The sequence below is a fragment of the Poecilia reticulata genome, chromosome 7 (genome assembly GCF_904066995.2).
Source record: "Poecilia reticulata chromosome 7, P_reticulata-male-v2, whole genome shotgun sequence".
NCBI classification, from domain to species: Eukaryota; Metazoa; Chordata; class Actinopteri; order Cyprinodontiformes; family Poeciliidae; genus Poecilia; species Poecilia reticulata.
This window is the reverse complement of record NC_088836.1, coordinates 15,997,154-16,012,018: the sequence shown is the minus strand read 5'-3', so window position 1 is coordinate 16,012,018 and position 14,865 is coordinate 15,997,154. Positions and strand designations below refer to the sequence as shown.

Below are 14,865 nucleotides of genomic sequence, written 5' to 3'. Positions count from 1 at the left end.
ATTTCTGAACAGAGAATAACAATATTACATGGTGTAAAGCTCAAAAAGTCAGTTTTACACGACACTCCCCCTTTAAAACTTGTTTGAAGTTTTAAAATTCAACCCACCCACATCAGTGCGTCAGAATATATTAAACCAGCGGTAAATATATCACAATACAACTCATGTTCCTGCGTTGTGTATCTACCAGAGTGACATTAGTGTTTTTTTTTCATCAGGGATTAGGAGGAATTTATGTCACTTAATTAATGTTCACCATAGAGTGTTGTAAGTTAACACTGCAATAAGTTCAAAGTAAATACATTATTCATGCTCAAGCAATTAAATACTCTCTCCTGTATCACCCTCTTGAAACTGTAGACCGTCTTATTCAGGAGAGGAGATGGATGTTTCTCTCGGGTTACTGTCACTCGGTGCGGTCTTGATTGCAGGTTGCTGATTGAGATGAGAGATAGCAGAGAGAACGCCACGGAGCAGAACTGAGTTACAGCGCCGTCCACATTTATTGGCAGCCTTGGTGATAATATTAAGCCTCAGAATAAATTAATCTTCTGTTGCGGTTGGAGAAACTCGCTCAAAGAATGATGGATAAAACAAATGTATTCAGTGCGGTTAAAACTGTTAAAAGGATCTTTTCTCGTTTATAATATTTGTCTGGATCATTCAGAGTCCTGGGTTGTCTCCTCTTCACCACATGTATTCTGGGTCTGGACACTGAGATGAGATGATCACTTTTGTGTCTTTTGAACTATTTTTTAGGTTGATTTAGCCACACATTTTGTTTAACTGTCCTGTTAAGGAACCAGTGTCAAACAATTTTCTGTTTCTTGTAGATTTTGCATTTGAAATGTCTCGCAATTTCCTGTGTGGTTTTAGAAAAGCCACACAGGAAATCACGGTTCCTCCACTACGCTTAACAGTGTGCATGATGTGCTTTTCCATATATTCACCTCACCAGTTTGTTCCAATTTTTGTCAGTTTTTGCCCAAACACAATGTCGAGTCAAACTCCAAGCTGCCTTTTGCAAACTTCACATGTTTACATGTGTGACGGTGGGATGGAAAATGATTTTTTCCTGGCATTTCTCAGAATAGCCTGGTTGGGAATGTAGACAGCTTCAAAGCTGGTTCTAGACTTGGTGAACCTAAGATCTCCTTGTTTGGTTCAGTTCAGGGATTTTTAATGTTCTTATAATCTTCCTCACTGATGAAAAGAAGCTGGGCTCTTACCCAGCTATAATTTGGACTTTTGGACTGTGCAAGGAATCGTTTTTAAAGATATTTTTGTCTTCAGCGCATGCAGAAGCAGACAGCTCTAGTGCTCTCAGTTGCTAGCCAGTTGCTTAGCGACCAACGGATAACGTTCAGCTGGATGTTTGCATGTATTCAGAATGGTCTTGCTTTTCCTGTTTAACTTGTTTCCAACTTTCATATTTGATGGACTGCTGGCATTGCAGCCAACGGTCTGCTAATATTTGGCAAGGCTGCCAAAGTAATCAGAAAGTTTTGGCCTGAAGCAAAGTTTAGTTTGTTAAAAGGGTCAGAACAGCCGATGAACTGAGAAAAAGGCATATCTTAAGCCAATTAAAACAACCTACAGCAACTTTAAAAAGCACAGCAGTATGCACACAGGCATCATTTAATAAGGGGCACTTGTCCAATTTATTATGTAATAGTGCTTCTGCTACTACTACCACTACTGGTAGTAGTAATCATTTCAATCATTCAGACTGAAATGATTAAAATAAACTTTTAACACAATTTGAACAAAGGATATCGATAAAATTGATTAATTTGCCCCCAATAATCGGGATACTAACTTTTAATATTGTTACATGCATATTGAGTCGTAATTAAAAGACCATCAACACTTTGATTAAGTTTAAAATAATGTTACCTTTATTTCACAGTTACAGAAATAGTTATTAACCAAATAGTTAGCTAAAGTCTCATTTTTCCAACTTGAATTTATTTTAAGGAATCACACACATCTTTACCAATAGTGCTTATTGTTACTTAAGAAGCTGCATTATGTAAAACGTTTGCTCTTGTTGTTCTTCGTCTGCGCAACAACAAAACCATGTGAGGCACGGCAATGGAAAAAAGCCATTTATTGATTTCTTATTCTAGTAAAATTCAACTCTATCTGTAGTTGCACTAGTTGAAGGTGAGACAGTGTTTACTTGGGTTTTCATAACGACAGAGAGCAACAAGTGACTGTTTTGCGGCGTTTTGGCGCCAAGACAGAAACAGAAGCACATCAACAGAGTATAAAGCTTTTTTTTTTTTTTTTTTTAAATAGAAAATATTCCATCTCAACTGTTGGGCTTCTAATACGAGGATTTTAAGAACCAGAATGATTTTCTTTAAATCACCTCATTGTGGATAAAAATCATCATTTTTGCATACATTCATTTGATTATTGTTTCAAACAACAGTTCTTTCACGGGTGCTTATACTAGAAATTAGCGTCAAATACTGCTGTGTAAGGTTGTGAATATCGGGCCATGAAGAATGCAAACATTAGTGCTGAATAATATCAAGGCAATACAGAGCAGAAGGAGAATTTCTGCATAAAAAATAATCCCGCAGCTGTCAGGAAGTCAGCTTACCTTTAACACAGTTCCAACTAAACCACGCTTATTTCATTTGGAATGAAATCAGTTAGTAAATCACAGTCCAGTAAAGGCGCAGTGGGACACGATCGTCTTCAAAAGATCAATCTTGACACAAACAATCAGGAATGGACACTCAACTGTAGTGAACAACACAAAACATGATTTGCAGCAAAAAGTTTGGCAAGAAAGCGTTGTCGTACAGTATCTTAGAAATCTCACAGTGAAAAGTTTTCTGTCTGCCCCTCATCAGATCGAGCTACAGAGCTCACACCCGTACACACGTACACACACGCACACACACACACACGCAGCCGTAGAAAAATGGTTTATAGTTGGAATACAATCGTTCTTCAGGTCAAACCGTTCTTCTTCCGTTTCCCACGTCTTCTTCCGGGCCCACAGGGGCCCGGCGCTCAGCCGTGTGTTTGAGTGGACCATAAACTAATTGCAGGCTGGAGGGAACAAAGAAAGCCCTGATTAGAAACAGAAAGGTCAGAGCCAAGGTTGCTGTCGTTGCCGTTTTCCTTCTGCATTATCTGTGCGTGTGCGCTCTCCTTTGTTAAAAACAGTTCAGAGAAGTTACCGTGGCCTTCGCTCTTTGAAAAAGAGGAATAATATAGCTTATAAAGTTTATTATAGTGTTGAACGGAATCATCAGACATTTATTTGTTCTTTGGTTATTCTTCTCCTTCATGTTGTCCTTGCATAATTTTCTTCTAAGAAAGATTGCTTAGTTTCTCACAAAAATAAATAATGACTCCAGATGGTATACTTGTACTATTGCTCAAAAACACAAGTGCCGCTGCTTCCTTCCTAAGGCCACTGGGATTCATTATTTAATCGAGCGGCTTGCGACAAGCCTTCAGTCTGAGAATGTGACAAGAAACGGACTCGTCTCTACGACGGCCGCATCTTGTCCCCTGCGCCCGTCGCCGAGCCGGACGCTCAGTCTCTCTGCAGTCCCTGCCGTTTCAGCGCAGTGGGAGTCACCGTGCGGTCAGGCTGCCTCCGTTGTTAACTACCCGGCGGGCCACGGGTGAGGAAGTAGGTGGTCATCTCCCCCTTCCCTTTCACCTTGACGAGACCTCGGCAGTCCAGCTGGTATCCGTTGTTGGCCAGCACATGGTACAAGTCGGTGGTCACCTTGGAGAAGGAAATATGTGAGATGTTTAGTCAGTCTGGCAGGAAAAAAAAAACATTCAGTGTATTTTCACAGAAGTATCGACCACTTGAACATTTCATATTTTGTCAGGTTACCACTATAAACCCTGAATGAATACGGTTCTGATGAGGAAATTCAACTTTTGATTGAGGTGTGTTGGAGAAGGGATAAGCTTGTAATTAGTCCATGCTCGAATGGAGTATTGAAAAGCTCCATGTTAGATTTTAAAACTTTTGGGTATTGTTTCATAACCTAACTCTGCTTTAAGCATCTCCACAACTTTATCTCTGACCTACTGTGGTCCTTGGTTTCCATGTGGCTCTTTCTTCTTTCGTGTCCTCAAAATCTCTGAGGCCTTCACAGAACAGCTGAGATTAAATCGCCTGCAGATGGTCTCAATTTACTAATTAGGTAACCTTTGAAGGCAGTTAGTTGAAATCGATTTTATGCACAGTAACCCTTTTCAGATTTTTAATTTGAAAACATTTTGAAAGTCATTTCTCTTTCCTTTCACATCGCTTTGTGTAGGCCTTTCGCATAAAAGCACCTGAAGTTTGTGGTGGAAACGCTACACAATGTGGAAAGTACTTACCTTTTACTGCACCGTAAATAATATTATGCACCGGTATTTCAAAATGTTTGTTCAATTATGAATCATTATGCTGTAATTACAATTACAGTGACACCAAAATGAACACTTTCACTTACAAACTGAAAATGTTCATTTTGGGGTTTTTTTTAGATGCCCTTTGCTCATTCGGCAGTGAAATTTAAAACAGTTAAACATTTGGAGCTGCAGTAACACAAACTGTCCTACAGGGCGCAGCAGTGCTCTATCTCGTCATCCCTGTCCCCGAAGCCTTTAGCTTTGCATGTGCATAAAACATTTGAAGACATGCTTTAACATCTGCTAAATGTTTATGATTATGACGTTGACCCATGGCAGCAGCTTTGTCTCCAGGGGAAATTTAAATTTAGCTTTCTGCCTGATCCCAAAGGGACATTCAACGAGGAGCATATCTGCTGGAACACAACATGTCTGGCAGTAACTGAGATTCTTGCGAGATGACACCTCTGCAAAATGCATAACATTTTTTAGTGATTATTGTGATCTGCTTCGAGTTGTTTACACTGAGCATAAACTCTATTAACTCTATGTGCAAGTCTGAGTTTGTGGAAGAAAAAAAAACAACAAAATGAGTTAGATGTCATTTTTGTAATGATTTACATATGAATAGACACGAGTGACCCACATTTCTGTAGGAGCAAACACTGAGCAGGGCATTCATGACTAATTTTTGAAGAATCTGCCAGAGGTGTGGACCTGAATCGCATAATACGAATTTAATGACTTTAGACACAGCTTTATGAAGTCAGGAAAATACTTGAAACTTACATCTGGTTCTGAAACAACAGGGACAACAGATGAAAAATAATATTTTGGCTAATTCTAACAGAAATGTTAATTAAAGTGCATCATCGCTCCCAAATAAATTACATTTCAACTTTAAACAAATTGCTTCTGACTTCACTTAAGCTTATTAATATTTACTGTGTGATTTTTTTTTAGATCTTTTTCATCGACTTTGTTGCTTTTCAGGGAAATACACTCTTTAAGAAACCTCTTGGGAAAGCGTTTATTGTTACTCTAAGTTAGGTTTGGTGACATAGTTTTAAGATTTAAGGTTTAGGACTTTTTGATTTAAGCTGAATCCTTTTTCTCACCTTCCTAGGAAACAGGGTTCAGCTCCACCACTGGATTATAAGTTTGCTAATTTGTCCACAACTCATTCACAGTCCATTCAAGACATTTTTGAATGATTGTTGTTTTGAACTTCCTGACTAAACTCCACTCCCAAAAACTGCATGATGATGACGTCCAATGTGACAGCCACATTTGCAAGGGAAATCTTTGAAAAACATTCACACATTTTCATTGAAGTCATTTAACATCCTTTCTGCTTCCGGCCTCTGTTTTTTTTTTTTTTTTTTATCCCTGCTGCATCAGCTGTGCTCACACCCAGCTTTCAGTGCAGGGCACTGAAACACAGCTCAGCTCTTGAACCAGAATAACTACTTTTAACGTTTCAAGTTTTGTACACCCACAATGAAATAGAACTATCAATGAGCCATATCAAAACAGAGAATAAACGTGCTAAGATTAGCACAGTACTGCGGGAAACTGCTCAGCAGGAACAAGACGCAAAGAATATATTTTTTTTTCCTTGTTGTTGTTGATGTGGTTGTTGGACCAATTCACACAGAATGTAACCTCAAGAAATTATCCATTTTGTACTTTTTAGTTTATGTGTATAACTCTGCACCAATTCATACAGGTACAGAGATCAGTAGACAATTTGGGTATAAGAGTCTTTCCTAATGGTTCATAATGATGTGGCAGAGTAGGAAGCTGGAATAGGATCCACGACTTTTCAACAGCAACAACGACTTTGGCAACCTTTTTACTGAGTTATCCTGTGTTGGAGCGGCATGCTGACGCCATCCTAAAGAAATGTCAGTGGGTACAAAATAGCAAACATTGCCAAGAAAGAAGAAACTCCATGGTCCTGAATCCAATACTGACACAATGTAGCATTGTCTTTTTTAACTTCACTCTGAAACTTTTACTAGTTTTTTTTCCTTTCTTATCTCACCAACACTTTTTAAATTATTTGTTTTGATTCTTTGCTGTTTTTTACAAATAAAAAAAAAAATCTCAACTAAAGTGATAAAAATGTGACGTACAAGTAAAAACTTTGGAGCAGTTTGTGAACACGGTCTAAAGCAAACGCCATACCTGGATGTAGTCTGGTACTCCAGTGCTGTCCATTCGGCTGGCCACATTGACTGTGTTTCCCCAGATGTCATACTGGGGTTTCCTGGCGCCAATCACCCCTGCCACAACAGGCCCCATGTTCAACCCTGAGAACAAATCATGCTGCAAGTAAGTTACACTATTTAAAAAAAAAAAAAAAAAAACAGTTCCTGATTAACTTATTTTAAGTCTTCTGTGTCTGATTAAACATAAAGAGGTTTTATGAGGTAATGTTTCAGGAGCAATTTCTTCTAGCTTCCAAGCGTACCGATCTTCATCTGGAAGTTGTTGAAGGAATGCTCATTGATGTACTTCATCTGCTCTCGAAGCCTCATGGCGTAATCAGCCAGAGCCAGGATGTGCGAGCGGCCCTCTCTGTCATAGGTGGTGTCGTTGAGGCCCGAGGCCACCATGTAGGTGGAGCCGATTGTTTTGATCTTCTCCAGCTGACGGAACCGCTCCTCGCTGATTATCTGGAGATGAGCGGTAAAGCACAAATTAGGAGAGGGAATGGGAGCTGTTGGTTAAAAAACCCCCAAAGTGTTCACCTCTTAACAGGATGTAACTGTTGCTTTTCCAGCATTATTTTTATTTGCACGGCTTGGCGGTCCATATTTTACCTCGTCAAAGTCGGCGATGATTTCGTTAAGCAGTCTGAGGCACTCGACCCCCTCGTTGTTTGCCTCCAGCTCCACGTAAAACTCGGAGAAGTTGCTGATGGAGGCGAACATGACAGCGACGCACTCACACGACTGGTAGTACAGCTCGTCATTTCGCCGCTCCATCGCGAGGAAGTGGCCGGCCACATCTTTGGGCAGGATGTTGTGCAGCAGGCGTCGGTTGTAGGCCTGTAATTCCTCCATGTCCTCCTTCTCCTCCGTGGCCTGAGGAGACACGCGGAGGGAGTTACACTAACAGGAGACTGTTTGTTGTTTTGCTTTGATTGTTCACCACATTTCAGCATACTACAGCAGGTCAGGTGGAAATTTGCGATGAACTGACATTTGTCCTGGTTTCTCTAGTTTCAGTTCTCGTGAATATTAGCCTTCCGACACACAAACACACGATGCTCTTTGTACTGAGTGCCGGCAAAACATACGTGGTGAAAATCAACTTTTGCAAACTTTAAGCACTTCTGCTTTCAGTGCAAAAGTGAAACTTATTCACCTGCAACTTCCAGAGGAAGTCGAGACGTGCGGTGGACTCCACCTGCTGGCCGTGCAAATAGAGAGCCAGAACGAAAACCAGCAGGATTATGGGGGTCATGACCCTGAGGGGCACCTTGGTCACAGCCCCCGGGCTGAAAAGAAAAAATACAATTTCCAATGATTTTAATACCTTTGAATAAAAGCAGATGTCTACAATGCCAATCAGAACTTTGCATACACCCATCATGTGCATGAATGTCCTACTAATATTCTGATGCAATATTTGTGTAACAATTCCCTCCAAAAATGGCAGTCATGCATTTAGTGAGTATATGTAAACACAGCAAGATCTCCATGTTTTCAGAAGGAAAGTAGGGACTTATGTAAACTTCTGATTTACACTGTGGATATATTATGAATAAAGCTTCTTACCACTGCTCTGCGGTTTCATTGAAAGCAGATCTAGGAAAAAGAGAGAGAGGGTCAGCCCTGCAAACACATGAACCCACTTAAATAAAATGGAGCAAACATAAAAACCATCTTACTGTTGCAGGGAATCATTAACAGGTGGTAATTGCCTGTGGTAAAAATGAGAACATGTTCAGAAATAGGACATAACATTCAAAAATAGGACTACTAGGTTTTAAACCTTAAAAAAAAAAAAAAGAAAAGAAAAAAAAAAGGAAGTAGGTTGAATCCAAGCTAAACTGCGACCCGGCGAGACGTACGTTTAACCGGTCAAGTTGGAAGTTAGTTTGTAGCCAGCTCAGGAGCCTGGCAGCAGACTTACAGAGCGTTGGCAAAGACCAGCAGGTCGGCGTTGTCAAACAGGGTCACCTGAGGCCACTCCACCAGCAGGAGGAAAACGAGATAGATGAGCAGCATCAGAGCCAGCTTCCCGATGCTGCTGATGTGCAGGAACACGGAGCAGGCCAGCAGGGTCAGCAGTACGCTGTAGCTGAAATACTGCAGCACACAAGACAGCAAGGGAAGAAAAAAAAAAAAACAGGAACAGGAGAAGGATTTAAGCTGGATATTTGGACAGTTTTTATAAACATTCACCCCGAGAATGAAATAGAAAGAGAACCAACCTCAGGTAAATGGCAGGGCATCACCTGACTGGAGCACAGAGTCAGGCCGTCCTCTGCTGTCCTGGTGAGGTTCTGCAGCAGGCACAGAGTCACTGTTGTGTTCAGTTCCCGTCCTACACAGTCCTGCAGTTTCTCTCTGCTGCAGGTAAACTGGGGAAGGAAAGATGAAATCTGATCTCAAATGGAGCAGGATGGACAACCGGATGTGCCACCTTTTGGCAGACAAGTCAGTAAAACAAACAAACGATCCACCCTCAACATGTAATACAAATGTATTGAAGTAACTACAACATTGCATTGAAGTTATATCTGTGTAGGCCCAAACTCATCGAACGGAAGCAGAGCTAAAGCCGTTTCTCAGCATTTTTCATTTTATATAACATCTCTATGGCAACGTGGCAATAAGGTTGCTGCCAAACAACCTTGCGATGAAAACTGAAACTTTATTTCGCTACCCTCACAGAGAGTAAATGTTTGTTGATTAATAAATTAGATTTTTATTTTATTTATTTTTCTTAATAATAATAAAAAATCAGTCTTATGTTTCATGTTAATGCTGAAGTGATTGTTAAGTGGATGTTTTATTTCTTTATATTAATCTAGATAAATGTAGTTTCCCTTGATTGCAATATTTTGTTCATAATGAAAACAATCTTACAGTTGTAAGACTACAGATGATTTGCTCTTCTTTTAGTTATTTAGTGAAGTTGGTTGAACCACTTTTTTTATCTTATTTTCCTAATCTTTAATAACAAAAGAAAAGGCCAGACTCATTTAAAGATTCAATACGGCTCATTATTCCAATTCTGTTTGAGAAATATGACAATTTTATTACAAATCATTTACATGAGTATAAAAAGTAAACCCACTAAAGAGAGATCTGATTTTACAAACAGAGAAAAAAATAGTGATGATAAATGTGGAATAGAAATATTAGATTAAAATGAGAAAAGTCTCAATTATCCCTTGTGTTGCAGATGGGGGTTAAAAGGCGATCTGTGTTAAATGTGGAAGGGCTTTGTGGTTTCGGGGATGACAATAGGAGCGCCTCCTTTGTGAGCATGAAAAGACAACAGACGTGATCTAACAAGCTGGAAATAAAACAGAGTGATAGGTCTGTCTGGTCTGGACGCCAGTCAGAACCGTCCTAAATACACCTGGCAGAGTATAAAGTTGATAAGAGAATCTTTATCTAAGCTCACCCTCTTATGTGTCTGTAAACTATAATAAATGTCATAGATAATAAATGTAAGAGTAAGAATAGTTTAGGGAAGCTTTATTATTGACAATAATCTGTAACTGATTTATCTCTGAAACTATAAAACAGTGCTAGTGCTTCTTCAGTTCTGTTCTGTTGGTATCTCATGTATTGAAGATTCTGATTCCTGTAGATGTTGCTGTTTTCTGTAATTTTTTCCCCCAGTTTCTGTTTTATTTTAAGATCTGTCTTTCTTTATGTGTTCTGTTTACTTCTTCATTCCTTCTTACTCCTGTTTCTGACTGTTTGTCTTCTTTTGGTTTGATATTTCGAGTCATTCTCATGTAGGATTCTTGCAGCCAATTAACAACCACCAGCCTGCTCCAGGTTCACTTATCATGTTACCACCATACAGCAAATATTTTAATTCTGCTCTCCTCTGTCATCAATCTGCTCTGTACCACTTCCACTCCTGCCACATTTATTTTTGAGAGTTTTAGTTCTTTTGTTCCCTTTTTTTAAAAATTTTGGACCTTTGAGCATCTCCAACATTTTGTTTCTTCTACCTCACTGCCTGCATTTTGGTCATTCACAATAACCGATTTTGACGTCACCAGATGCACTTTTCAAAATCCTCTGAAACTGGCACTACAATGGCATCAGAGATGTCAGAAAATGTAAGCTTTCGGTTACATTTTAGAACAAAGTGAACTTGATCAACAAAAATCTAATCGTACTCTAATGAGAGGCAATGTAAAAATGACTGGAGGCTATTTTATTTTTACTAGTTGACAATTTAGGTAAACTTTGAGGGTGGAAAATGAACTAATGATAGCGTACCTGCTGCAAATGAAAATATATTCAATAGGCTCTGCCATAACAATATTTGGGAGATCTTCAGGAATTTTCTACACAAAATATCTGCATGTTACAAAAATGCTTGCATAACTATTTTAAGCACGCGTCAGTTTTGTCATGTTTTATCTGTGCGCTAATCTGGTCATTTACAAAATAACAGGCTGATACATTACTATCGACGTGTTAAGGTACTAGCATAGTACTGCTACAGGACTAACAGAAATACAGCTTATTTCCTTTTGTGGTCATTTTGAACTCCAATTTCAACACTACTGGAGAATCTCTTCCTTCAGTTCTTCATTTAGGTCTCAAAATAATTTTATTTAGATTCAGTTAAGATGGAAATCAGCACTCACTGTGCTCAGTTTACGCTCTACATTTTCACCCATCTACCTGCAAGCTTCTGTCTGCTAGGAATTACAGATGATGATTATGAAATTACATCCCAGTGAGAGGCAAAGCAACAATGACCTCAACTCATTTATTCTCATCAGTGAATATTAAAGCTGTAATTTAATAGGTTTAGAGAATGATGGTGTCACAAAATAAAAAATTATTTTGGGGGGGCTGAACATTGTTTCTAATCTTAGTTTGAGGAGTGCTGCAAGTTTAAAGAACCATAATGACAAGAAATATTTGCCAGAGAAAGTCCCTGAAAAACCCCGGCCCAATTTAAAGATCCTGGTTACAGTGGCATATTATAATTAGAAACAGATGCTTGTAATTACAGGCCCCCTTAGGCAAATTGATCTAGTTTGTCGTCTGGATAGTTCTGAATTTCTTCTACTCTCTCGGAAATCGGATTAGAAACATATGTAAGGAAATGTCTGACGGTTTAAAGGAAGATCAGACAAATGTAAAAGCCACAAAGCCCCTTGTTTACAATGTGGGCTATGTTGAAATAACATGTTTATGCGAAACAACAGTTTCATTACTCAAGAGCAACTTGACAACCGTCCCCGATGCCTACCATATTAGCGAAAGAAGAGATGAAGAGAAGAAGGATGGTGAAGACGCCCACCAGCGTACTGTTTGCCCGAGACTGGATTATTTTCTTGGTGAGTGTCTGGAAGGCAGCTGGGAAGCGCTTTGACATAAAGCGAGGGGAAGATCAGATAAGCGAAAGTTAATATTATGAGTGATGCCAGCTGAAGACATGTAATAAGCACTCATATCTGGAGCTATCTGGCAGAAGAAGTGGTGAAGGGCTTTGTTTCCTACTTTGAGGCAGGAATAGATGGCACAGATGAAAAGGATGTTGGCGAGGATGATGAAGATGCTAATGTAAAGACCGAGCATAAGTGTTGTTCTGTGGAAGATAAAAAAGCAAGCTCATTAGGACGTACAGCTCTCATTAACCCCTCGCAAGCTAATCAAGAGCACATTTCCTGGCCATAATTTGGTATAACTTGGAAATGCAGTTTGTCAGAGAGAGGACTTACTTTGGGAAAATTATCATCTGAATAAAACAGATGCAGAAGAAGACAAGCAGAGTGCAGCCCACGTAACCGCCCAGACGATCGTCCACCTTTTTGGAGTACTGTGGAAAAATAAACACACAGAAAGAAACAGATAGAAGCTTAGCTACTTTCCAACCCAATTCTTTTAGAAATGACAAAAATGTTTTATAGCAGAAAACTGACAACCTTTTTCTCCAGGTCGGGTGCCTGAAATGTGAGCAGAAACTTCTTGACGTGATCTTTCCTCAGCTGGTCGATGCTGCGTGCGTCGATGGCTCGTGCAAGAAAATCATCCACCTCGTCCTCAGAGTTCTGGTTTTCCTGACTGCAGCGGCTATAAGACAAATATCGTGGCATGAAAAAATCTATTAGCTTATCTGCACGGTTTACCTTTCAGCTCGCTGCGGCTAATCAACTAAACGTTAATATTTAGGAAACATTAACAACTATTTAAGCCAACTGACAGTTTTCTCAGTGTTTCTTATCCTGACATTCCAAGCCATGATTGAATCTTTCTTTTTACGTGTCCTGGCCTGAGCTGCTTTGAACTCTTTTGCCTGATAAAAACAACATATCATCATGAAAAGTTATTATTACTGTACTTGCAGAAAGAAACCTTAAGATTGGCTACATTTCTGTCTGGTTTGGTGTGAGAGGAAGTTTAAGTCCTGGTGGCGCTCGATCTTCAGAACGTTATCCTCAAACAGCCTCTGTCCAACAAAGGGGCCGAGTTGAGGTTGTGATAAATGTTTACATGCTAAGGTAATTTGTCTAATTTGAGTGAAGTGTTCACGTTCTGGACTTTATCCTCTCAGTTGTGTGTTTAAAGCTTCGTTAACTGTTTTAGGGGATTCATTCTTTACATTAGGTGCCCAGGTCGAAACGGAAATGAAGAAACTACAGACACCTAAAGTTTTAATGCTTCACAAGAAATGATGTGGAGTATATTTGTTCTTGACCTTCTGAAAGTTATTTGAATATTTTTTAGGTTTCTGATCAGTTTAATTGTTATAAAAAAAAATTCTGGCTATTTTATTGTACGTGGCAATTTATCTCTTTGTTTTTATAACTTTACATTCTTAATGCTTCTTCAAAATCTCGAAGAAATGTAAGAAATCAGCTCTTCCAGTTGCCATATGAGGCTGATTTGATTTAAATAACCAGTGAAACTGTCGGCTTATGCACAATAAAGTCCTTTGGAGGGGCTGTTAGTCGCAACAAATGCATCAGTAGTTCAGAGTTTAGTCTGTGTTTGCATCTGAGAAAATGTGTTTGTGAGAGGATCGACCTGTGTTATGACAGGCAGGAAGAACCAGATCCAGTACGGTATTAGTGCTGCGCTGGATCTGACTAAATAAAACTAACAGTAGCCACCAGAGTGAAAGATCTACACTGACAGTCTGCCAGAAAACCTCTTATAATAAAAGCTGCCCCAGCAACAAAAACCGGGAATAAAATACTCACTTTTCTTTGCTGGACGCTGCATCAATGCCCTGAGAAAAATAAAAATACAGAGCATAAATAAGGAAGAAAGGCAGAAAAAGTCCCAAAATAGAGAAGGAGCAACAGTAAAAGTGAAAAACAGTCTCAGATACTCTGCACAGTTAATCCCTGTGAGCGAGTTTGATGTTTTAATTAATGCTCAGAGGCTTCAAATTACACCCTCTTTGCCCCAAGGGCTCAAACCCTCTGAGATAGAAAGGACAGAGGAGGAGGAGGACAGGGAAAGAATGCAGGAATAAAAAGGAAATGAGACTTCAAGATTAAGGAGAGGGTGAGGGAGAAGTGGTGAAGAACCAGGAAGCTCCCCTGGAGATCTATTGTGATTTCTGTTTTCTTTTCTCAAATTTGCAGTGGCTCTTTTATGTCGACACAGAAAGCCTCCAAATTTGTCTCACTTTTTAAAAAATAATATTTACAGAGCCTTGTCCAAATATTATGGTTTTAATGAACATGAGTTTAAAACTAGTAGGAGTGTGAAGATATTAGCTTTGACCACGTTAAAATGATCAGTGAACATTAGAGGAACATGTTGTTAGTGATTGTAACTTGTTCCATCAACTTAAATAATAATAAAAAACACATAAAGAAAACACTTAATGCTCCTGAAATGTGGAATCTTCCCCCCCCCCAATATTTGATTATTACACCGCATCTTTATGAAATAAAATAAATATATTTTCAATTATAAAAGAACACTTTCAAGTAATAATTTAGTGATTTGTTGTTATTTAAGGGATTGGCACTTTTTGACTCCCATAGAAAAGGACATTTTTTGCCCAAATATGGTGATTCCAGGTGAGGCAGAACTTCTTTACTTCAGCGTGGCTGAATCAAGTCACTGCTTAGCGCTTATGGCGTTCAACATGAGGCTAGTCAGAAATTTAACCAACATAGCATTTTGCAAAACAGTTTGCAGTAAAATAACAAACATCAAACTTGCTTGTTTCTTTCTATCAACAGTGTTTCTACCTCGGAGCAACATTCACCGCCTCTGTCAACTTGCAGGGTGGGCT

The 14,865-nt window shown here is 39.2% G+C and overlaps 1 protein-coding gene across 1 annotated transcript in view; it reads right to left on the bottom strand.

Annotated features, from left to right (window-relative positions):
• Window positions 1-2,093: 2,093 nt before the first annotated feature.
• Window positions 2,094-14,865, bottom strand: part of LOC103467316 (adenylate cyclase type 6-like) — a 43,083-nt gene continuing 30,311 nt past the window's right edge. The window contains exons 12-25 of the mRNA XM_008413589.3: window positions 13,814-13,842; window positions 12,536-12,683; window positions 12,332-12,429; window positions 12,111-12,198; window positions 11,860-11,976; window positions 8,834-8,983; window positions 8,533-8,708; window positions 8,288-8,320; window positions 8,175-8,204; window positions 7,762-7,894; window positions 7,215-7,478; window positions 6,863-7,067; window positions 6,577-6,701; window positions 2,094-3,760 (exon numbers count right to left, since the gene is read on the bottom strand). Of these exons, the coding sequence (XP_008411811.1) occupies window positions 3,632-3,760; window positions 6,577-6,701; window positions 6,863-7,067; window positions 7,215-7,478; window positions 7,762-7,894; window positions 8,175-8,204; window positions 8,288-8,320; window positions 8,533-8,708; window positions 8,834-8,983; window positions 11,860-11,976; window positions 12,111-12,198; window positions 12,332-12,429; window positions 12,536-12,683; window positions 13,814-13,842 (1,725 nt within the window). The 3' untranslated portion in view covers window positions 2,094-3,631. The remainder of the gene's footprint in view (window positions 3,761-6,576; window positions 6,702-6,862; window positions 7,068-7,214; window positions 7,479-7,761; window positions 7,895-8,174; window positions 8,205-8,287; window positions 8,321-8,532; window positions 8,709-8,833; window positions 8,984-11,859; window positions 11,977-12,110; window positions 12,199-12,331; window positions 12,430-12,535; window positions 12,684-13,813; window positions 13,843-14,865) is intronic.